The sequence below is a fragment of the Mustela nivalis genome, assembly GCF_964662115.1.
Source record: "Mustela nivalis genome assembly, chromosome: X".
Lineage (NCBI taxonomy): Eukaryota > Metazoa > Chordata > Mammalia > Carnivora > Mustelidae > Mustela > Mustela nivalis.
Genome location: NC_139040.1, coordinates 116772161 through 116796003, shown reverse-complemented (window position 1 = coordinate 116796003; position 23843 = coordinate 116772161). Strand labels below are relative to the sequence as shown.

The 23843-nt window shown below is 37.2% G+C and overlaps 1 protein-coding gene across 5 annotated transcripts in view; it reads left to right on the top strand.

Moving 5' to 3' along the window:
* CNKSR2 (connector enhancer of kinase suppressor of Ras 2) overlaps nt 1-23843 on the top strand; it is a 282671-nt gene that overhangs the window by 43028 nt on the left and 215800 nt on the right. For all 5 annotated transcript variants that reach the window (XM_082718290.1, XM_082718292.1, XM_082718291.1 and 2 more), the window contains exon 2: nt 8844-9007. In XM_082718290.1, coding sequence (XP_082574416.1) covers nt 8844-9007 — 164 coding nt within the window. The remainder of the gene's footprint in view (nt 1-8843; nt 9008-23843) is intronic.

Sequence of the window (23843 nt, the reverse complement as noted above, 5' to 3'; positions counted from 1 at the left end):
CATTTTAATAACTGTATGTTCCAGCCAAGCTTCATTTAGTTGTTTATAAGCGTATAAATCTGCTTTATTGTGAAGATATATTTTTTCAGTCTTAAAATAGTCTGATGTAGTCAAAATAGACTGAACTTCAGAATCCTCTAGGACTAGGTTTTAATCCTTGCTCTGCCTGTCAGTTACTTACTGTGTGGATTTAGGAAGCTACTTAATTTCACAAAGATTTTGTTCCTTCATCTCTAAAATTGGTATAATAATAGTCCCTTTGACCTGGCATGACACTTCCCTGTCCACTCTCCAGTCCTCACCTCCTAAAAAATATTCCACATGTAAAGCCCTCTACTTTCTTACCCATCAACTCTTATGTCCTGTCTAACTTCTATTTCTTTCATTATAATACTTTCTGGTTAAAGTCACTGATAATCTCCTAATTGTCAAATTCAGAGTAGGCTTTGAACTCTAGTAATCTGACCCATGAATTGGGATATTTTGTTTTGGTTTGGGTTTGGGTTTGGTTTGGTTTTTGGTTTTTGTTTTTTGGGGTTTTTTATTTGTTTGTTTGTTTGTTTTGTTTATTTTTAATTTAATTTTATTTTATTTTATTTTTACCACAGTCCTTTACTGTTAGTCTTGAAACATTTTCTTCCATTGGCTTCCATCACACCACACTTTCTTCATTTTTTTTTTCATTCTTTGGCTGCACTTCCTTAGTTTTGTTTGTGGGTTTGCCTATAACAAACCTCTCCTTTTTGGGGTTTCTTAAAGTTCTGTTCTAAATTCTCTTTTTGCTCTACTCCTTTTCCCTATTTAGTCTCAATAACACTCATGGCTTCAATTGTCTACCTAGATGCCAGTGACTTTGAAATATATTTCCCCAGAGCAGATCTTTATTTTTGACTAACTATTCAGCATTTCTACCTGCCTGTCTCAAAGGAACTGTAATCTCACTATGTCCAGAAGAGAGCCAGCTACCCTAACCTACCTCTGCAGTGTTTCCATTGTCTGTGAATAATGGCACTATTAATTCATTTCTGTAATCCAGCAATATAGGCATCATCTTTCCCATGGTCCCCCCTCCATCTCATCTAATCCAGCATCAACTCCTGCATGTTTTATCTTCATTCTAGTGTTCTCTTCTTTTCCTACCATCATCCTTGGACAGACTACTAGCATTTGATAATTACATTATTTCAAATGTCACCCAACCTGCATCTCTTGGCAGCTTCCAATTCATTTCCTATATACTACAGCTGGAGTAATGTTTACAAGACACATTTTAATGCTGCCGCTTTCAAATCCTTTTATACCTTCTCATTGCTGTTGAGTCACACTGCATCATCTTGTGCCTGGCCCATCACTCTAACCCTATACTGTTCCATTCTTTTATTTCTGTATTTCAGTCACACAGAGTTCTTTCAGTTGTTCCAGTACACGGTGTTCCTTTTTGTAGCACAGGGTCTCCGCATATGGTGTTACTTTTGCCTGCATTGTCCATGCCTCCCTTTTGCTTAGCTAACAATTTCTAAGCTTACAAATCATAATGTAGTCATCGATTCCTCAAGTAAGTCTTCCATTCCTGATTTGTCATCTCAGCATAGGGTTAAGTCGTCTTCTTTTTTTTTCCTCACAGCACAGCATATTTTTTTCCTTCATAATAGTTATCCTGGCCTGTATTTATACATCTGTTTTGTCAATTAAGTTATTAACAATTAGTGGTCATCTTCAGTATTATACAAATTCCATAAAGTCAAGGGCATGTCAGTCTTTGCTCAGCAGTTGATTCCCAGTGCTTACCACATTAGCAATCACCTCAGTAAATATTGATTAAATGAAGGACTGACTGATTATGTCAGATGCTCTCTGTGCTCAGTGCTGTATGAAGGGGTCAGTGATGTCACCCTTCAGGATTCTCTAGTCTGTTGGGAGAATAAGGCACAAATACAAATATTATAACAAAACAGCATGAGTAATATGTACCGTAAGTGTAAAATCCATAGATATAAAGAGTAGAGAGATCTGTCTGATTTAATGATCAAGACCTAACAGGATTTCAACAACAAAATATGTAGAATATGTAAATATTATTCTGGGTAATAGGAACTATCACATTAAGGAAATAGTTGAGTTGTTCAATTCGGCTGCAACATAGGATGCATGAATGTGTAAGAGAGAATGTCAGAAAAGTAGTTTGGGGCCTGAAGTTGGAGGTTCTTGAATGCTGGAATGAAAGATGAAAGGCTTAAATGGCCTTAAGCTTCCTTAAACATAACAAAAAGTAAAAAAATTATTACCTATTAAGTTGTAAATTGTCAGACATCCCTAATCTCTAGGTTTGCAACTAATTCCTTTTGCTTGGTGTACCTGTGATTCTTATTAAAGTCATTTTTCTGTTAATAAAGTATTCTTAGCAAAGACTGTAAAGACTTGCAAAGAAATAGCTTCAATGTTACTTAAAACTATGTGAAATGGACTGTTAACTTGAGGGAGAATATGTTATCTTTGGAAACTGTTGTATATGAATTCTTAAGTATATAATGGCTTTAAGCTTCATGATAAAACCGGTCAGTCTTTGTTTACTGAACATGTTATTAAAATCATTTTAGACTTTGTTTTTAAAAATTAAAAGATGGAAATGCAGAATAATTGCATAATATTTTGAACTTTTATTTACTGTTTATTAAAGAACATTTAAAAAGCTTGTAAGTGGGGCAGCTGGATGGCTGTCAGTTAACTGTCTGCCTTTGGCTCAGGTCTTGACCTCAGGGTCCTGGGATTGAGCCCACGTCACGCTCCACACTCTCCGGGGAGTCTGCTTCTCCCTCTGCCTCTCCCCTCCGTCATGTGCTCTCTCTCACTCTCTCTCTCTCTCTCCCTGTGTCTCTCTTTCTCAAATAAATAAATAAAAGTCTTTTTGAAAAAAAAAGCTTATAAGCTTTCCTAAAAATCACTTTGAGAACAACTGCTTGTCCAGCCACTCTACCAAATTCTGGATACAAAACTTTAAAAATTAAAAATTATAAAATCATTCAAACATTGTTTTGTGTGATGTGCATTTTAAGGTTGCTATCTCAGATTACCATATATCACTATTTTAAAACTGAGCAGTTTTAAGCAACTTGATCTTATGTCCATGGATTACTTTGTCCTCTTTTGTTGTTGGCCTTGATGTAGTGTTATCACTGAATATGTTTTTAAGGACTTTTTTGTGACTATTCTGATTTTATATGTCATAACAAAAACTTGGGAATTTTCATGTAGTCAAATCATACATCTGTCTTTTTCTTTACTGTTTCTGGCTCTGGTTTGATGCAGAACCTAGATTTCTTCTAATACCTTTATTTTTTTAACATTAAATCTTGAATCTTTTAGGTAGTTGGCACTGTCTCCTGGTTTCACTGCTGATTAAATTTTCTTTACTTTTTCTTTCTTTCAGTCATATTGTAGAGCGGAGAGTTTTAAACCAGATATTTCTTGGAAATTCATTTCGAAATTGTCTGGCATTTAAAAAATCTATTCTGGTTTAAAATGAAGAACTAGAAACAGATTGTAAGGAAGCTGAATTATTTTTCAAAATGGAACAATTGCATACTGTTACCCAGTCAAGACTTTTTTTAGTCTCTTAAAGACAAAATTAAATTGTTAGAGAAACAAAGTGGGTCTGAGAAGAGTAGAAATGGTGACAATCAGTGTAGTGAGGATTGGGCTTCTCAGAAGTCTTCCAGAGACCACAGGCATCTGTGATTGGTTTTCCAATGCATCAGTCTACACACCATGTATTTTTTTTTTAAGATTTTATTTATCTATTTGACAGAGAGAAATCTCAAGTAGGCAGAGAGGCAGGCAGAGAGAGAAGGGGAAGCAGGTTTCCCACTGAGCAGAAAGCCCGATGTGGAGCTTGATTCCAGGACTCTGGGATTATGACCTGAGCCAAAGGCAGAGGCTTAACCCACTGAGCCACCCAGGTGCCCCACACACCAGCTTCTTAGGGAGAATTCTGCTTATAGCCTTTCAGCTCGGCCAATCAGCAGAGGAAAGGAGTCTTTTCAAAGGTAGTTTAATGCATTGGTGTACACTGCCCCAAACTTAGTAGGTGCTTAATAAATAGATGCTGAATGGAATGCTGGAAACATTATTCCCTGGTCTGGGTCTTTTATATCAAACACCATGAGAAAACATCAGAAGGAAAATTTTACAATGAAACTTGGAGTTTAATAGTATTTTCCAAATGTTTGTTGCCTCAAATTCATTTGTAACTGAAAAAAAATTTAATTAATGGAATAAAATTGAGTCTTTTGGTGTTAGAGTTGTAAGCATTTTAACATATGTATAGAATTATACCACCAGCACACCACAGTCATGATACTGGGTGTGATCACCCCCAAAAAACGCCCTTCTATTGCTTAGTCTCTTCATATTCCCAATCCCTGGCAACTACTGATCTGTTTTCTGTTGATATAGTTTTGCCTTTTTCAGTATGTAGTATAAATGGAATCATTCAATAACTTATTTCAGAGTTGCCAATTGCACACAGCATAATACCTTTGGGATCCATCCATGTTGTATATATCAATAGTGATAGGCAGCTCATCTGTGAATTAAAGCAAGAAATTATCAGGCTATGTCATCCGAGAACTATATGGAAATTGTTAAAGAAATTTTTAACTACTTAGGTTCTAGATCAAAATCTCATTTTTCTAGAATATTTCAGGAATTTATTTTATTAAATATTCTGAGTATGTTAGGTAGCTTGTATATTTACATAGGTTAGCCAGTTTTCCAATAATTAGAATACAGTACAGTCATTTAGTGCCAAAATGCTTTAGCATGTAATTTCATCCTTTTCAGATGGTTTAGGAAATATCCCGAGATCTTAAATAGGAATTATCTTTTGCTAGATCATTTGTCGTTATGTATCATCCTGTGCATAGAAGAAAAGCATGGTTACATAAGCTTTCTGGCTGTTTGTAATGTAGAAAATGCTTTTATTGTCTATAGTAGTTGTTGCAATTAATACACAAATGCTGATAATAACATCCAAGACTCCTTCCCCCAAAAAAGTCTTAAAAATAAGAAAAAAGATTTTTGAATTTTAACCTTTTGGCAGGAAGACTCTGACATTTTTTGAATTGGGAAATGGCTTGATCAAAGAGTGTTCTTAGAGATCTGACAGTGATAGACTAGGCAGACTGATGCCAGGGGGAGCAGATGGGCATCAGGGCAGGCTGTACAGCATGAGTAAGCTGGTGACAATGAGATCGGGAATGAAAGGACAGAGCAGCAGCTATTTTGAATGAAGAAATTATGTTCTTTACTAACTGACAAGATAAGAGATTAAATTGGGGAATCATCTAAGATGGTTCTGAGACTAGAAAAATGGCGGCAGAAATAGAGAAATAACTTGCTTAGGGAGAATGAGATTATAAATGAGGCAGTTGAGTCTGGTGTGATTTTGGTCATTGGAAAAAAAGCAGTGTCAGTGAAATAAGGGGAATGAAAACTGCATTAAAATTAAGACCTTCTGCCTCAGGTTATCATTCATGATTTGACTCCAGCAAACAGATATTGAATTAATATGTGTTCATTTTTAATCTCCTGACCTTATTTTGCAGAAGGGACAGAGGTCCTCACAAAGCTTCATATGTTGGTCTTTGTTCTTCACAGTAAATAGTGGCAACAGAAATCTAACAAATGAATTTACATTTTTATATTTTGCTTTAAATATCAGAGTGTTCTGTTTATAGATAAGAGCACATGTATTATGTATAGAATGGTGTATAAAGTAAAGTTTCCTGGAGTAAGGACAGAGTCATCTTCTTAATACCATTTTAAGTTGGTTTTTAAGATTTTGAACATTAGAGTGCCTGGGTGGCTAAGTCGGTTAAGCATTTGACTCTTGGTCTTGGCTCAGGTCATGTTCTTCCAGTCTGGGATCCAGCCCTGCACTGAGCTCCGCACTCAGTGCAGGGTCTGCTTCAGATTCTTTCTCCTTCCCCCTCTAACCCTCCCCCCTCATGCATGCTCTCTCAATCTCTTTCTCAAATAAATAAAATCTTTAAAAAAAAAAAAGAGATTTAAAACATTGAATATAATAGTTTACATCTTTCATATCTACTTCCACATATAGTAGTTTAATTTATTTTACTCTTTCTTTTGTGATATTGTTGATTTACTGGAAATTTGTGCATCCTTAGGAGATATCTTGTCATCATTTTGTAATCCGTCATTATTTTTGGAACATCTTTCTAGATCCATTATTATGTTAATTCCTCTTCCCTGCAGTTGGTGGAAAGCAGTGTAATTCACTTTGAAAAAGTCAGAGACACATGTCATTTCAAGCCTTCTTCTTAATTGTTTTAAGGCGTGGTTTTTTAAGACAAAAAATTCGTATAGTTTAATGTTTCATTTGACAAAAGTGCACAATTTTCTTCATGGTACACTTGTGTGGTTTTTAGAGTATGGATCAAAATTTATTTTCTGTATGTTTTCTTGAGAATAACAGCAATTTGTAAGTGGAGCTTATAAAATTTACTTATAATTATTTAGAATATTGGTCAACTTAGGGTAAAATTTGGTGGAAAGTAAAGAAATATTTTATGCCACATTAAAGCTTTTTTAAAAAGAGGTACATAACCACTTTTAAAATCTGGTATATATTTGTTCCCATTTTATCTATTGAATAAATGTTACAGTGTTGAAGACTAGTCATAATCACCAAAGAACTTCTCATTCTTGAAAATGGGACAGTTCTTCTTTAAATAAAATAGTATATGAGTGAGTGAGGAGGTTTTAATTGTTACATGTATGCTGTATAGATCCCAGAATCATGAAGTTTGGGCCTTTAGGCCAATAGTATGATGTATTCATTTTTGTGATTTTTGTAGATGGCTTTTTGGACCATATTTTCTCCATACAGAGATTTGAGATGTTGATTTTGACCTTTCAGTCAAAATAACAAAATAAGGGCATTTATTATTTATAATTCAGGTAAGAAAAATTGTATATAAAAGCACCTTATAGTTCATAAATATGCATATTGACACAAAGTGACATTATTATCATTGTATTATAATATCCTAGCTGTGTATTTGTGATATATTTTAAATTTTAAATACAGGAGTCAAGATACTTCCTATATGATGGGGTAATACATATTGATAGTTAAATTTGGCAGCAATTAATGTGATCTCTCCCTTATTTCTCCTCTGCCACATTTTATGTGACTTGGTCTGTAACCTTACTAATGATGCTGGTGGTGCTGGTGCTCTAAGAGATCCTTTATCATTCCTTTACATAGAAGAATCATAAGAAAAATGAACTCAAAATAATAGCATTCTGTCTCCTCTTACTCTGCAATGTGTTAAGACATGAGTGCCTCAAAATGCCACATACCAAATGTTCCTTCTCTCCACTCTTATTTTTAGGTTTAGCTCTTATCTAAAATGTTCCTGATTTTCTCAACCAGGTGATATAAAATTACGTCTGATTTGTTCATTTTACACTTATTGAGACCTACTCTGTGTGAGTCACTGTGCTAAGTCCTGGATTTTCAGTCAGAAGACACGGTCTTCAACTTCAACGAATTTTCAGGCTATTTATTGGTCATACAGAGATGGGAACAAAATAAAATACAAAGTGGGCATTGTTGTAAAGGAGGTCTGTAGTGCAGAATGGGAGATTGTGGAGTGTGTCTGGAATAAGTCATATAGGAAGGCAAGGTCCAGATCAGGAAGGGCCTTGAACACTATATAAAGGAGTTCAGATTGTATTCTGTCATAAATATGAAGAAACTGAAAAGTTTTGAGATAAAAAATGACATCAGAATTTTTATGTTGGGAGAGATGAACTGGAGGGGATAGTGACTCGCAGCAGGAAACCCATAAAACAGCTTTAGTCTGGATGAGAGATATTTATGGCCTGATTTAAGATTAAGATCTTTCAGTTTTTGTTAATTGCCTCATTTTCTTGGTGTTCCTTACCTAAAAATCTGGAGAAAAGTAATCTTGTTAGTTCAGTTCACCATTTGTTCATCATTTGTATCAGGTTATTTCATAAGTAGTTGAAGCTGACCCATCTGTAGCTTGGCTGTTCACTTATAAAGTGCCCTCAGTAAACCTGAAAAATGTATCCACTCTGGATTTCACTTTTGAATTTGGGTAAAATCTAAATGTTAGTGGATAAGGGAGTACAGTGCAGGTGGGATAAAAAGGTAAGGAACTTGGCTCTGAAGGGAGTAACAAACTAGGGGGGGAATACACGATCTAAGAAATCAAGGAAAGGTTTTTTGTTTATTTTGTTTTTTTAAGCTGGCAGAAGTTTGGATACAGGAGTCAGTGACTAAGAAATGGTTGAAATAAAGAGAGCGCTTAATTTTTTTAATTGTTGAAGTGTGTTAAGGGTTGGCATGAGGTGGGATTCCAGAGCACAGGAAGATCTATTAGTCTTGTACAGGAAAGAAGGATAACTCTCCCTCTGCAGTGGGGTTAAAGAAGAAAGGAGGAGTGAGATGTAGGTAAGTTTAGAAGTGGAGAGAACCTGCTTATTAGCACACTTTATGAAATAACCAGCAAAGAGAAATGCTTGAGAAGTGAGGTAAAGATTTCCTATAATTGCTGAGGAAAATTCAAATAAGAATCTAAGAACTAGGGATATCATGAAGTGGTTTTTTGCCTCCTGCAATCCATATATGGGTTGAGAAAAAGTGGATGATTGAACTAGTTCAGAGTTGGAACAGACTTGGTAGGAGTTAATGCTTATTTTATTTTATTTTATTTTATTTTTTCTGTTAGTTTGGTTCCACTGTGTTTTTTTTTTTTTTTTACATTCTGGTCTTCCATATTTTTCTTCTGCAGGTCTTGATGACTGTTTGCAGCAGTATATTAAGAACTTCGAGAGGGAGAAGATCAGTGGAGACCAGCTGCTTCGTATTACGCATCAGGAGCTAGAAGATCTGGGGGTCAGCCGCATTGGCCATCAGGAATTGATCTTGGAAGCAGTTGACCTTCTGTGTGCACTGGTAAGGACATTAAGTGATTGGAAAGGAAACTTGTATTATTTCTATTTAAATTATTTTCCTCTTTTAGTTTTTTTCCTTCTTTTTCTTCTCTTTTTAAAAATAATTTAAATGCAATTAGGAAAAACTCCTCTAACTAGAAGTGGTATTTTCCTCCTTTATTAAATTTGGTATACTACATGGTGCCAAATTAAAACTTAAAGAGGCTTATAACTCAACCAATGACATTAATATTAATTAATATTAATTAACCAATATCTGTAATCCCATTAATAATCTGGGGATGTTAATTAAGGGTACAATGACATGGCATTTTATGCCTACCAGATGAACAAAAATTAAGATGTCTGACAAAGATGATTATTGCCAGGATATGGAGAACCAAACACTTCTTGAGCTATTAGTAGGTATAAAAATCTGTTCCATCATGGGGCACCTGGGTGGCTCAGTGGGTTAAAGCCTCTGCCTTCAGCTCAGGTCATGATCTCAGGGTCCTGGGATTGAGTCCTACACAGGCTCTCTGCTCAGTGGGTAACCTGCTTCCTGTTCTCTTTCTGCCTGCCTCTCTGCCTACTTGTGATCTCTGTCTGTCAAATAAATAAATAAAATCTTTAAAAAATAATAAAATAAATGTTTTGATTTAGTAACATAAATATTAAGAAATCTTATTTTAGAAAAATCATCCTTAATGAAATTATTTGAATGTTCTAAATGTATATATACAATAAAAATTGAATATCATATATTATAAGGTTACTTTTGTTGACATACAAGAGAAATCAATGTCAAAATAATCCTGCAAGATTCTGATAATATACTAAATATTACAAAAGGAACATAGATTTTTTTCCACGTTAGGTAAGATGACATTTGATTGGTTTTAAATTCTTATAGATATTTGTAAGGGGGCTAGAGCTACAGTGAGATAAAAAAGCAGCAGTCTTATAATAATCTGTGATTTAAATTAGGCTCAGTCAGTTACTGACACTTGTGGGCAAGTAATTTCATCATAACCTTGGTTTATTTATTTATTTTTTATTACTTTTTTTTAAAGATTTACTTATTTGGAGGGGGCCGAAGGAGAGAGAAAGAAGCAAACTCCCCACTGAGCATGGAGCCTGATGCAGGGCTCGAACTCACAACCTAAGATCATGACCTGAGCTGAAATCAAGAGTCAGACACTTAACTGACTGAGCCACCCAGGTGCCCCACCTTGGTTTTTCAATATAAAATGGAGATAGTAACAGTTGGCTCTTATAGGTATTGTGAAAAGCAAATGAGATGGAATTTGTGTGGTGCCTGATTCAGTGCCTGACACACAGTAGGTATTCAATAAGTAGTTAACTATTAAGATGATGATAATTAACAAGAAATGAGTAAATAATTATATATAATTCAAGAGTCAGTGAATATACGAGAACTTGTGTGTCAGATATAAGATGTATTTCGTGCCCTCTTGAAAAGCCTATGGGGGAGGGAGTGACACACAAATTACCACAATACTGTATTATAAGTACTAAAATAAAAGTATGAACTAAGTATTATGGGGGCACAGAAGAGAAAATAACTAGCTTTAACTATGACAGATGGGTTCATATTGCAAAAAAAGTGATATTTAAGGAGACTTGAGGAAGATGAGCATGTGTTTGGAAGAACAAGAGGGAAGGGCATTCTATGTAAATAAAACAACACAGACACAGGCACACAGAATAAAGAGGATGCCTGGTGGGTTTGAACAAAGGTTAGCTATTTTAGATGACAAAATACATGGGAAACAGTGGCAGAAAATTAGTCTTTAAAAGGCCCGATAGGCCCAGACTATAAAGTATCTAAACATCATGATAAGAGATTTATACTTTAGGGTGGATATTGGAGAACCATGTAGGAATGATCAAATACTTGAGGCTTAAGTGGGTAGGAGAAGAATAAATGAAACAAGATGGGATTGGGAGGGAGACAAACCATAAGTGACTCTTAATCTCACAAAACAAACTGAGGGTTGCTGGGGGGAGGGGGTTTGGGAGAAGAGGGTGGGATTATGGACATTGGGGAGGGTATGTGCTTTGGTGAGTGCTGTGAAGTGTGTAAACCTGGTGATTCACAGACCTGTACCCCTGGGGATAAAAATATATGTTTATAAAAAATAAAAATTAAAAAAAAAAATGTAACTGATGGTAGTAAAGAGGAGGGAATGGAGTGGGTATAATCTAAAGACCAGATGAATAGTTAGGAAATGTTTTATTTTTTTTAAAGATTTCATCTATTTATTTGAGAGAGAGAGTGAGACACAGAGAGAGAGAGAGAGACACTACTGGATGGGAGAGGGTCAGAGGGAGAAGCAAACTCTCTGCTGAGCAGGGAACCTGATGCAGGGCTCATTCCTGGGACTCTGGGATTATGACCTGAGCAAAAGGCAGGTGCTTAACTGAGTCACCCAGGCGCTCCAGAAATGTTTTAAATAATCTTCTTAGGCTATGAGCAGGGCTTAAACTAAGGATGAACAGGAATAGAGAAGATCTGATGAATCTGAGAGGTGAGATAAAGGGAGAAGTTGAGAAAGATTCCATGTTTTCTAGCTGCAAAGATAGTGCAGATAATTTTTCAATAATGAAGGTGGGCAATAGTAGCAAGACTAGATTAAGGTGGGAATATAAATTGAGTTTCAGATTCATTGAATTTGAGTCATCTCTGAGTTATCCAGAAAGAGATACTCGTCAAACAGTTGCACATACGAATTTGGAGCTTGAGAAGTAGCTGAAGATAGAGATTTGGGCGTCTCCAGGGTATAAGGATTGAATCCATAGAGAGAGAGAGATCACCCCAGGAGGGACTCAGCTCCACCCGGGGGTTGGGAAGGAAGAAGAGACTACAGAGGAGGCTTGCAGAGTGCGTGGAGAAATGTGAAGGCAGCTTCAAAAGCATTGTCACAAAAGCAAGGGGGAGTGTTTTTTTTTTTTTTTTTTTTTTTTTCAGTAAGGAACATCAATAATACCAAATTTCACAAAAAGCCAATAGGATAGGCAAGGAAGAACAACCTGACTGTGTGGCACCTGACTGGATCACTTGGTAGAGGATGCGGCTTTTGGCCCTCAGGGTCATAAGGTCAAGCCCTATGTTGAGTGTGGAACCTATTTTAAATAAATGTATTAGATGGTTAAATGTCCGCATTCTGCTCAGGTCATGATCCCAGTATCCAGGGATCAAGCCTCAACGTTGGGCAACCAGCTCAGCAGGGAGTCTGCTCCTCCCTCTCCCTCTGCCTCTCCCCCTGCTTGTGCTCTCTTGCTCTCAAATGAATAAATAAAATCTTAAAAAAATAAATAAAAAATAGACCTGACTGAAAGCATTTTCTAAAGAAGAGTACAATCTGAAACCACATTGATTGACTATTACCTCCCATTTACACATGTCAATCTTAACCTTAATTGTCATTTCTTCAAAAAAACATTCTCTAATTATTCCCTCACCACTGGTAGAGGTTAGCCCCTTACTGTTATTCTTTTAACCTTCATCTCATTTTCTAATTACATATTTATATGTGTATTTATCAGTTTAACGTCTGTTTCTTCTGCTATACTGTAAGCTGTGTGGGAAAAGACATGACGCTTACTAAATACCTAGTGTGTAGCACAGATGCCGGGCAATAGTGGATGCTGAATACTTTTTGAAAGTGGTATTGTAAGAGTCTTGAGATGTTTTTCATATGATAGTTTGGGATCTTCTTATTTTCCTACTCCTGGGATCAGAGAAATCAGCTTAGACTAGAATACACACTTGTGCTCTATCCCTTATCAGAATCAGATCACAGAAATCATGCCAGGTATAAGAGATAGTACTCAACATAAGGTAGGAGACCTCATTGTTTTTGTCTACTGGTCTCCAAATCTGGGTCATTGTGGCCATGAAGGTGCAACAGAAGTGGCTTGGAGATGAGTGCATGATCCAGCAGTCCTCTACTTGCCACATCTTTCTTTTTTTTTAAGAGAGGGAGAGAGTGGGGAGGGGCAGGGGAAGAGAGAGAATCTTAAGTGGGCTCTATGTTCAGAACATATCCTGATGTGGGGCTTGGTCTCACAACCCTGTGATCATGGATCATGACCTGACATGAAATCAAGAGTTGAATGCTTAACCAACTGAGCCACCCAGGTGCCCCTATTTGCCACATCTTTTATAACAGTACATAGTTGGGTGTGTCAGAGTTTGAAATTCAGGAGGTTATGTTTCATAAGCAGGACTCCTCAGAGATAAACCACTTATGTGCTGGATTTCGAGCTGTCAGTTTGAAGAAGGAAATAAAATTGATGATTTCAGTGCTAACTACAAATAGTATGAACCTCCAGGCAGAGTCTGGCCCATGAAAAATCTCTGCTGACCTAAACTTACTTAGAAAGATGGCATGAGAGATAGATGTCTAGACCATTTCAGTGTTCTCACCATAGAGCTGTGGTACATCTCTTCATATGCTGAGTTTTAATTCCTACACAGTTCTGGGTTTAAGCACCATAGTATTGCATCGTTTTCTAGGGGGAAAAAAACACATTAAATTCATTCTTTCTGTGCTTATTCAGCAATAAATTGGTCATATTCTCCAAAGAGGACAAATATTAAATCTTCCTTCCACCACTTCCTAATGACTATACATCAGCAAGTTAGAAGTGAAGATATCTTCCATTTTATGCAATAAATATTTTCCAGTGAATATCAAGTGAATATCTGAGCAATGAATTCTGATTTACTTCTACATACCATTATAAAATTAGGATGTGAGATCCTTCATCAGCAAGCTGAGTTGACTAGACCAGGAGGTGTTGTTGGGAATGGGGAATTGTTTATTATCTCTTTAAAACTTTAATATCTCTACTGGTTTTTGCTTTATTCCTTATGTCTGTTGTTTTTATTTCTTTTAACAATTATATGTTCATGCTCAACAGCTATATCACAGGAATTACAGAGATGAAAAAGGCACAGTCAGTGCCCTTTTTTTTTTAAGATTTTATTTACTTATTTGACAGACAGAGATCACAAGTAGGCAGAGAGGCAGGCAGAAAGAGAGGGGAAGCCGGCTCCCCACTGAGCAGAAAGCCTGATGAGGAGCTTGATCCCAGGAACCTGGGATCATGACCTGAGCCTAAGGCAGAGGCTTTAACCCACTGAGCCATCCAGGCGCCCCATAGTCGGTGCTCTTAAAATGTATACAGTCCAGTAAAGAAGATAATAGTCATTAAAAGGTTATACATATTTAAAGAGATCCCAGGAGAGTTCAGAAGGAAATGATGAACACTACTGTGGGGATCCAGGAAGTGTAGGTGGGATTTGCATTGGGAATTGCAGGATAAGTAGATGTTCACCAGATGGAAAGTTGGGGAAAACTTATCTAGGCAGAAGAAATACCATGTGTAAAGACAGAATTGTGAAAGAATATGAAGTGTGCAGAGAGATATGACAATTTTGATTTGGCTGGTGCAGAGTGGGAAGTAATAGGAAGAAAGGCAACTTACGTTTTGTATCATATTATAATTTTTTGCTTAGATTTTTTAGGTTCCCTGCTGAGTCCTTAGCACATAGAGGATATTAAATTAATGTTATCTTACTGAATGAAGTTCTCTGCTTTTACCCAGAGCACTGTAATTTTTTTCTCTTGCCTCTGACTCTGCAGTTTCTGTTCCTAGTATAAGGAAGATGCAGAACGTTTATCAAATTCCTCTGTTTCTTTCAAGCTATGGAGTATTTTCATCTGCTTTATTTTAAAGTTAGTCCTGATGGGGAATAAATGTTATGGCAGTTGATGAAAATCAAAGGTTTGTATAGTAACTTGTTCATTCATGCAACATATATGTATTTAAGCACCAACTATATTGTTTGTACCATGTTATTCTAGAAAGAAGTAAGCTGTTCATGATTTGGAGGTGTTTTAACTTTTTCCTGCTGTTACGCTATCATTGAGTGTCCTTCAATAGAGAGTACAGTATATTAACGGAAATAGTAAAACATAAATATCAATGTATAGCCCTTAATTTATGCTCTGACAGTACACCTGGTTATCAAGAAGTATAAGTGAATCATTTATGACAGGATAAGAATAGTTTTCATTTCATTCTTCATGCACTTTTCATATAATAGGTATTTTGCATGAAAATTTAGATGTCTGCAATTGCTAGGATTTGTTTCTTTGCAACATAATTGCTTGGTTCATTCATCTCAAAATCATTCATTTCTCAAAAATATTCATTAAAGCAGTCCTTTTACGACTCACTCACATTTATAAAGCAAAGTATTATGAAACCTAAACACCTGCTCCATGATGCAATCAAATTAAGAGCTCTGAATAAAATAGCATTGACATTGTAAAATATGTGGTGCCAATATTGAATATTTTGTTGTGTTTAGAGAATTCACCACTAGTGAGGATAGAGCCAACTTGATCTTCTAAAATGTTAAGTGTATCCTTCATGTGTTTCTTGTACTTTTGCATGCATGTAATTAAAACAGAAGAACAATATGAACTTAGCACCAATTATTTATTGGCTATGTTGAATCAGTGGCTATGTTGAATCAGTGTAGCCACAACAGGTTCCTGGCAGACATATATGTAAACAAATAGGTAACATATAAGACAAAGAAAATAGCTAACTACAGACCATGACTAAACTTTTATTTTTTTGATGTAGTTCTTTCCAAATCAGTAGTAATGCATATTTGTCCCATGCATATCTAGTACAAAGCAAGACTGTAATGAATAAATCTGCGCTTTTTAAAAGTTGAGGGAATAAGTAGGAGAGGAAGATGGTGGCAGAGTACGAGGACCCAAGGCTCATCTCACAAACACACCTAGATAACTATTTAGTCATCCTAAATACCCCAGAAATCGACCAAAAAGGGCACAGACCAAGCTCCACAACTACAGGGACAGAAGAGGCCACATCATAAAAGATAGGAAGTGTGAAGACATGGTTTAGGGGAGAAACAGATCAGGGTGTTGCAGAGGGAAGAGAACCATGGTCCCAGAGAAGGGCTACAGAGAGAGGAACACACAAGGGAACACATAAGTAAACATTTCCCCAAAGCCATTGGATTGGAAAACAAGAGATTGAATTTGTGAGTTTTTGCAACCAGGCTTAAAGCCTAGAGTTTTAAAGATCAGTGGGCTTGGCTGGGATGGGGCCCTGAGGGCACTGCACTACTCCTGAGGAGAAGACAGGCAAATGACCTGGGGAAAAACAGCCTGAATTAGCAATTTGAAAAATGCCAGGGGCTGACAGGGGAGAAATTATTCACTTAGAATGCATCCCTGAGAGGCAGTTTTCACAGCGACATCTCTCTCCCTAGGAAGAAAGGAGCTAGCTAGTGCCATTTCCCTCCCCCACCTCTCAGCAGGAACACTGGCTACCTGTTTATGCCAAGCCCCACCCACCACACTCTGGCAGGACTGCCCTTCACAACCAGGTTTGCCTCAGTCCAAGCACAGCAGGACTCTCCCACAGAAGACCAGCACAGACTCCTACCCACACCAGATCTCCAGACCAGAGTCCTGCAGGGCCTCAGTTCTGGTGGAGCTAGTGTCAGGTCTCATTTGACAAGTAGGCCAGAGCACACTTTTAAAACTCTCCATATGCAGGCCAGGTACAAAACACTGTCTACAGCAGGCAAGGAGAGCCTCTGCAGATGACTGGCCTGAAGAATAGACCAGTCAGAACACAACAGCAGAGCACATGAAGCACACACCAGAGACACTCTGTGAAGTGCAGACCCTGGGCACTTTATGACCTCTTCTTCATAAAGTAATTACTTTCAGGGGCAGGAGACATAACTGACTTTTCTAACACAGAGAAGCAGAGACATAGATGAAATGCTAAGATGGAGTGATTTACCCCAATTGAAAAAAGAAGATAAGGCCATGACCAGATATCTAAGCAAAATTATAAAAGTAACAAGCCTGATGGAGAATTTAAAGTAACAATCCTAAGGATACTCACTGGGATTGAAAAAAGAGTAGAAGACAACAGTGAGACCCTTACCACAGAGCTAAAAGTGTTAAAAAAGAATCAGAGATGAAGAATGCAAGTAACAAGATGGGAAACAGGCTTGATGCAATAAACAGCAGGCTGGAAAAGCAGAGGAATGTGTTAGTGACCTAGAAGACAAAATAATAGGAAGTAATGATGCTGAACAAAAAAGAGAAGGATTATGAAACACAAGAATATACTTAGGAAATCAGTGACTAAATCAAACATAAGAGCACTCATATTATGAGAGTCCCAAAAGAAGAAGAAAGAAAAAGGGGACAAAAAACTTATCTGAAGATATAATAGCTGAAGTTTTCAGCTGGGTAAGGAAAATGGACTTCCATATCCAGAAGTCACAAAAAACTGTCATCAAAATCAACAAAAACAAAGCCAACACCAAGACATTGTACTTAAATTTGCAAAATGTAGTGTTAAAGAAAATGTCTTAAAAGCAGCAAAATAGAAGAAGTCCCTAACTTACAAAGGAAAGACCATTATGGCTAGGTAGAGATTTCTCAGCAGAAACATGGGATGCCAGAAGGCAATGGCAGACATATTCAAAGTGCTGAATGTGAAAAACCTGCAGTCGGGCGCCTAGGTGGCTCAGTGGGTTAAGCCCCTGCCTTCGGCTCAGGTCGTGATCTCAGGGTCCTGGGATCGAGTCCCGCATCGGGTTCTCTGCTCGGTGGGGAGCCTGCTTCCCTCTCTCTCACTCTTTGCCTGCCTCTCCATCTACTTGTGATCTCTCTCTGTCAAATAAATAAATAAAATCTTTAAAGAAATAACAAAAACCTGCAGTCAAGAATACTCTATTCAGCAAGGCTATCATTCAGAGAAGGAGAGCTAGTTTCCCAAACAAAAACTGATCCAGCTCTACAAAAAATATTAGAGCAGACTCTTTGAGTGGAAAAGAGACCCAAAATGACAAAGACAAGAAAGGATCAGTGGAAATCTCCAGGCACAACAAAACAAGTAATAATATGGTACTAAATAGATATATATCAATAATTATTTTAAAATGTAAATGGACTAAATGCTCCAATCAAAAGACACACGATGTCAGAATGGGTAAAATATCAAGACCTGTCTATATGCTACCTCCAAGAGACTCATTTTAGACCTAGAGACATCTGCAGATTGAAAGTGAGGGGAAAGAGAATTATCATGCAAACAGATGTCAAAAGAATGCCAGAGTAGCGATCCTTGTATCAGAAAACTAGAGTTTAAAATGAAGGCTATAAAAAGACACAATGAAGAGTAGTATATAATCATAAAGGGAACAATCCAACAAAAAGATATAAAAATTTTAATTATTTATGAACCCAAATGGGAGCATTGACATATATAAAACAATAACAAATATAAAGGAAAGAGAGGAGCAAGAAGACAGAAGAGTAGGAGGCCTAAATTTCAGCTGGTCCCAGGAATTTGCTAGATAGTGATCAAACCATTCTGAACACCTATAAATTCAGCAGGAGATCAGAGAGAAGAATAACAGTAATTCTATGAATAGAAACATGACCACTTTCTGGAAGGTAAGACATGCAGGGAAGTGAATCTGAGGTGATCTATGGGAAGATAGACTGTAGGACAGAGGTGGGGAAGAGAGCCCCTATTAGCCAGCTCCCAGAAAGTGACAGATTAGTGGGGCACAAAATCAGAAGTTTTAGAAGTCTGCTCCACAGAGGGACCTCATTCCAGTGGCTAAGCAGTGTGGAATCCTCACTGGAAAAGTGTGGTCTCGAGACCCTTAGGGTCACAGAAATACCAGGGGTGCCTGAGTGTGGCAGCACTCCCAGGTATCAGAGCAGGGAAGCCATCTGCAAAGATGGAGTTGAGAAGTGGCCTCTCAGCTTGGGGTTACCAAAAACTGTGATCTGAGGCAAAGTCGGGCCACTGCTCTTCAAGCAGGGACTCCACAAATGGCAGATCTGGAAAGCCTCCCCTTCCTCTCTGCAGGAGGAGTGGTACAGGAGCATGTTGCAGGAATCTTCTGGGTTTGGAGACTCCAAACAGGGTCGTGTGCCAGAGATAGAAATCTCTGGTCACAGGTTGGGTGTCGTTTTTACCCTTATAGCATTTTGTTCTCTCATTCATCTGTTCTTCTCTGAACAAAATGGCAAAATGAAAAAAACTCACCTCAGAAAAAAGAATGAAAGACAGTACCAACTGCTAGGGACCTAATCAATACAGACATTAGTAAATATCAGAACTAGAGTTCAGAATGACAATTATAAAGATACTAGCTGGGCTTGAAAATAGCATAGAAAATACTAGAGAATCCCTTTCTGGAGAAATAAAAGAACTAAAATCTAATGAAGTTGAAATTTAAAAAAAAAGCTGTTAATGAGGTGCAATAAAACAATGGAGGCTCTTACTGCTAGGATAAATGAAGCAGAAGAGAAAATGAGAAAATTAGTGATATAGAAAACCAAATAATGGAAAACAAAGAAGTTGAGAAAAAGATGAACAACTACTAGATCATGAGGGGACAATTCGAGAGATAAGTGATACCATAAGACTAAACAATATTAGAATAATTGGGATCCCAAAAGAAGAAGAGAGAGGAGCAGAAGGTACATTGGAGCAAATTATAGCAGAGAACTTCCCTAATTTGGGGAAGGAAACAGGCATCAAACTCCAGGAGGCACAGAGAAAGCTTCTCAAAATCAATGAAAATAGGTCAACACCCCACCATCTAATAGTAAAACTTAAAAGTTTCAGAGACAAAGAAAAAATCCCAAAAGCAGCTCAGGACAAGAGGTATATAACCTACAACAGTAGAAATATTATTACATTGGCTGAAGACCTATCCACAGAGACCTGGCAGGCCAGAAAGGATTGGAGCATTAAATGAGAAAAATATGCAGCCAAGAATACTATATTAAGCTAGGCTGTCACTGAAAGTAGGAGAAATAAAAAAGCTTCCGAGAAAAACAGAAACTAAAAGAATTTGCAAACACCAAACCAGCCCTACAGGAATTATTGAAAAGGGTCCTCTAAGCAAAGAGAGAGCTTTAAAGTACCACAGACCAGAAAGGAATAAAGAAAATATACAGTAACTGTCACCTTAGAGGCAATATAATGGCACTAAATTCATATCTTCCAATAGTTACATTGAATGTAAATGGGCTAAATGCCCCTAATCAAAAGACACAGGGTATAAGAATGGATTAAAAAAAAAAAAAAGCAAGACCCTCCAGTATGCCTTCTGCATGAAGCTCATTGTAGACCCAAGGACACCTCCAGATTTAAAGGGAGGAGGTGAAAAATAGTTTACCGTGTTAATGATCATCAAAAGAAAGCTGGGGTGGCCATCCTTATATCAGACAAATTAGATTTTAAAACAAAGACTATAAAAAGAGATGAGAAAGGACATTATATCATACTTAACGGGAATGTCCAACAAGACGATCTAATAATTTTAAATATCTATGCCCCTAACATGGGATCAGCCAATTATATAAACCGATAGATAACAAAATCAAAGAAACACATCAACAATAATACAGTAGTAGTAGAGGACTTTAACATGCCCCTCACTAAAATGGACAGATCATTTAAGCAAAAGATCAACAAGGAAATAAAGGCTTTAAATGACACACTGGACCAGATGGGCATGGAAGATACATTCATAACATTCCATCCCAAAGCAACAGAATACACATTCTTCTCTAGTGCACATGGAACATTCTCCATAATAGATCATATCCTGGGCCACAAATCAGGTCTCAACCAGTACCAAAAGATTGGGATTATTCCCTGCATATTTCCAGACCACAGTGCTTTGAAACTACAACTCAACCACAAGAGGAAAGTTAGAAAAAACTCAAATACATGGAGGCTAAATAGCATCCCACTAAAGAATAAATGGGTCAACCAGGGAATTAAAGAATTTAAAAAATTCATGGAAACAAATAAACATGAAAACACAACTGCTCAAAATCTTTGGGATGCAACAAAGGTGGTCCTAAGAGGAAAGTATATAGCAATACAAGTCTTTCTCAAGAAACAGGAAAGGTCTCAAACACACAGCCTAACCTTACACCTAAAGGAGCTGGAGAAAGAACAGAAAATAAAGCCTAAATCCAGCAGTAGAAGAGAAATAATAAAGATCAGAGCAGAAATCAATGAATTAGAAGCCAGAAGAACAGTAGAACAGATCAATAAAAGTAGGAGCTCATTCTTTGAAAGAATTAATAAGATTGATAACCCCTGGCCAGACTTATCAAAAAGAAAGGAAAAAGGACCCAAATAAATAAAATCATGAGTGAAAGAGGAGCAATCACAACCAACACCAAAGAAATACAAACAATTAGAAGAACATATTATAAGCAACTTTGTGCCAGCAAATTGGACAATCTGGAAGAAATGGATGCATTCCTAGAGACGTTTAAACTACCAAAACTGAACCAGGAAGAAACAGAAAACCTGAACAGACCCATAACCAGTAAGGAGATTGAAGCACTCATCAAAAATCTCCCAACAAACAGGAGCCCAGGGCCAGATGACTTTCCAGGAGAATTCAACCAAAAACATTTAAAGAAGAATTAATACCTATTCTTCTGAAACTGTTCCAAAAATAGAAATGGAAGGAAAACTTCAAAACTCATTTTATGAGGCCAGCATTACCTTGATCCCAAAACCAGACAAAGACCCCATCAAAAAGGATAATTACAGACCAATATCCTTGATGAACACAGATGAGAAAATTCTCACCAAAATACTAGCCAATAGAATCCAATAATACATTAAAAGGATTATTCACCACCACCAAGTGGGATCTATTCCTGGGCTGCAAGGTTGGTTCAGCATCCTCAAATCAATCAATGTGACACAATACATTAATAAAAGAAAGAACAGGAACCATATGATACTCTCAGTAGATGCTGGAAAAGCATTCGACAAAGTACAGCATCTTTTCTTGATCAAAACTTTTCAAAGTGGAGGGATAGAGGGTATATACCTCAATATCATCAAAGCCATCAATGAAAAACTCACAGGGAATATCCTTTTCAATAGGGAAAAACTGAGAGCTTTTCCCCTAAGGTCAGGAATATGGCAGGGATGTCCCCTATCATGACTTCTATTCAATATAGTACTAGAGAGAAGTCCTAGCCTCAGCAATCAGACAACAAAAAGAAATAAAATCATCTGAATCAGCAAAGAGTAAGTCAAACCCTCACTATTTGCAAATGATATGACACTTCATGTGGAAAACCCAAAAGACTCCTCTCCAAAACTGCTAGAACTCACTCAGGAATTCAGTAAATTGTCAGGATATAAAACCAATGTACATAAATCAGTAGCATTTCTTTTCTTTTAAAGATTTTACTTATTTATTTGACAGACAAGTAGGCAGATAGGCAGGCAGAATGAGAGAGATTGGAGGAAGTAGGCTCCCTGCTGAGCAGAGAGCCCAATGGGGGGCTCAATCTCAGGACCCGGGGATCATGACCTGAGCCAAAGGCAGAGGCTGTAAACCACTGAGCCACCCAGGCACCCCAAATCAGTAGCATTTCTATAGATTAACAACAAGACAGAACAAAGAGAAATTAAGGAGTCAATCCCATTTACAACTGCATCCAAAACCATGAGATGCCTAAGAAGAAATCTAACCAAAGAGGCAAAGAATCTGTACTCAGAAAACTATAGAATACTCATGAAGGAAATTGAGGAAGACTCAAAGAAGTGGAAAAACATTCCATGCTCATGGATTAGAAGAAAAATATTGTGAGAATGGCAATGCTACCTAGAACAATCTACACATTTAATGCAGTCCCTATCAAAATACCAACAACTTTTTTCAAAGAAATGAAACAAATAATCCTAAAATGTGTATGGAACTTAAATAGACCCCTAAGAGCTAAAGGAATGTTGAAAAAGAAAACCAAAGTTGGCAGTATCAGAATTCCATAATTCAAGCTCTATTACAAAGCTGTAAACATCAAGACAGTATGGTACTGGCACAAAAACAGACACATAGATCAGTGGAACAAAATAGAACCCAGAAATAGACCCTCAGCTCTATGGTTAACTAATCTTCATCGAAGCAGGAAAGAATGTCCAGTGTAAAAAAAGACAGTCTCTTCAACAAATGGTTTTAGGAAAATTGGACATACACATGCAGAAGAATGAAACTGGGACATTTCCTTACACCACACACAAAAATAGAATGACCTCAGTTGGAGAAAGGAATCCATCAAAATCTTTGAGGAAAATACAGGCAGCAATGTTTTTGACCTCAGCCACAGCAACTTCTTCCTAGAAACATCACCAAAGGCAAGGGAAGCAACGGCAAAAATGAACTATTGGGACTTCATCAAGATCAAAAGCTTTTGCACAGCAAAGGAAACAGTCAACAAAACCAAAAGACAACTGAAAGAATGGGAGAAGATATTTGCAAATGACATATCAGATAAAGGACTAATACGCCAAATCTATAAAGAACTTACCAAACTCAACACCCAAAGATCAAATAATCCAGTCAGGAAATGGGCAGAAGACATAAACAGATATTTCTGCAGAGAAGACATCCAAATGGCCAACAGACACATGAAAAGTGCTCCACATCACTCAGCATCAGGAAATTACAAATCAAAACCATAGTGAGATAACACCTCACACAGGTCAGAATGGCTAAAATTAACCACTCAAGAAATAACAGGTGTTGGCGAGGATGCAGAGAAAGGGATCCCTCTTATGCTGTTGGTGGGAATGTAAGGTGGTACAGCCACTCTGGAAAACAGTATGGAGATTTCTCAAAAAATCAAAAATAGAGCTACCCTACAACCCAACAATTGTACTACTGGGTATTTACACTAAAGATACAAAGG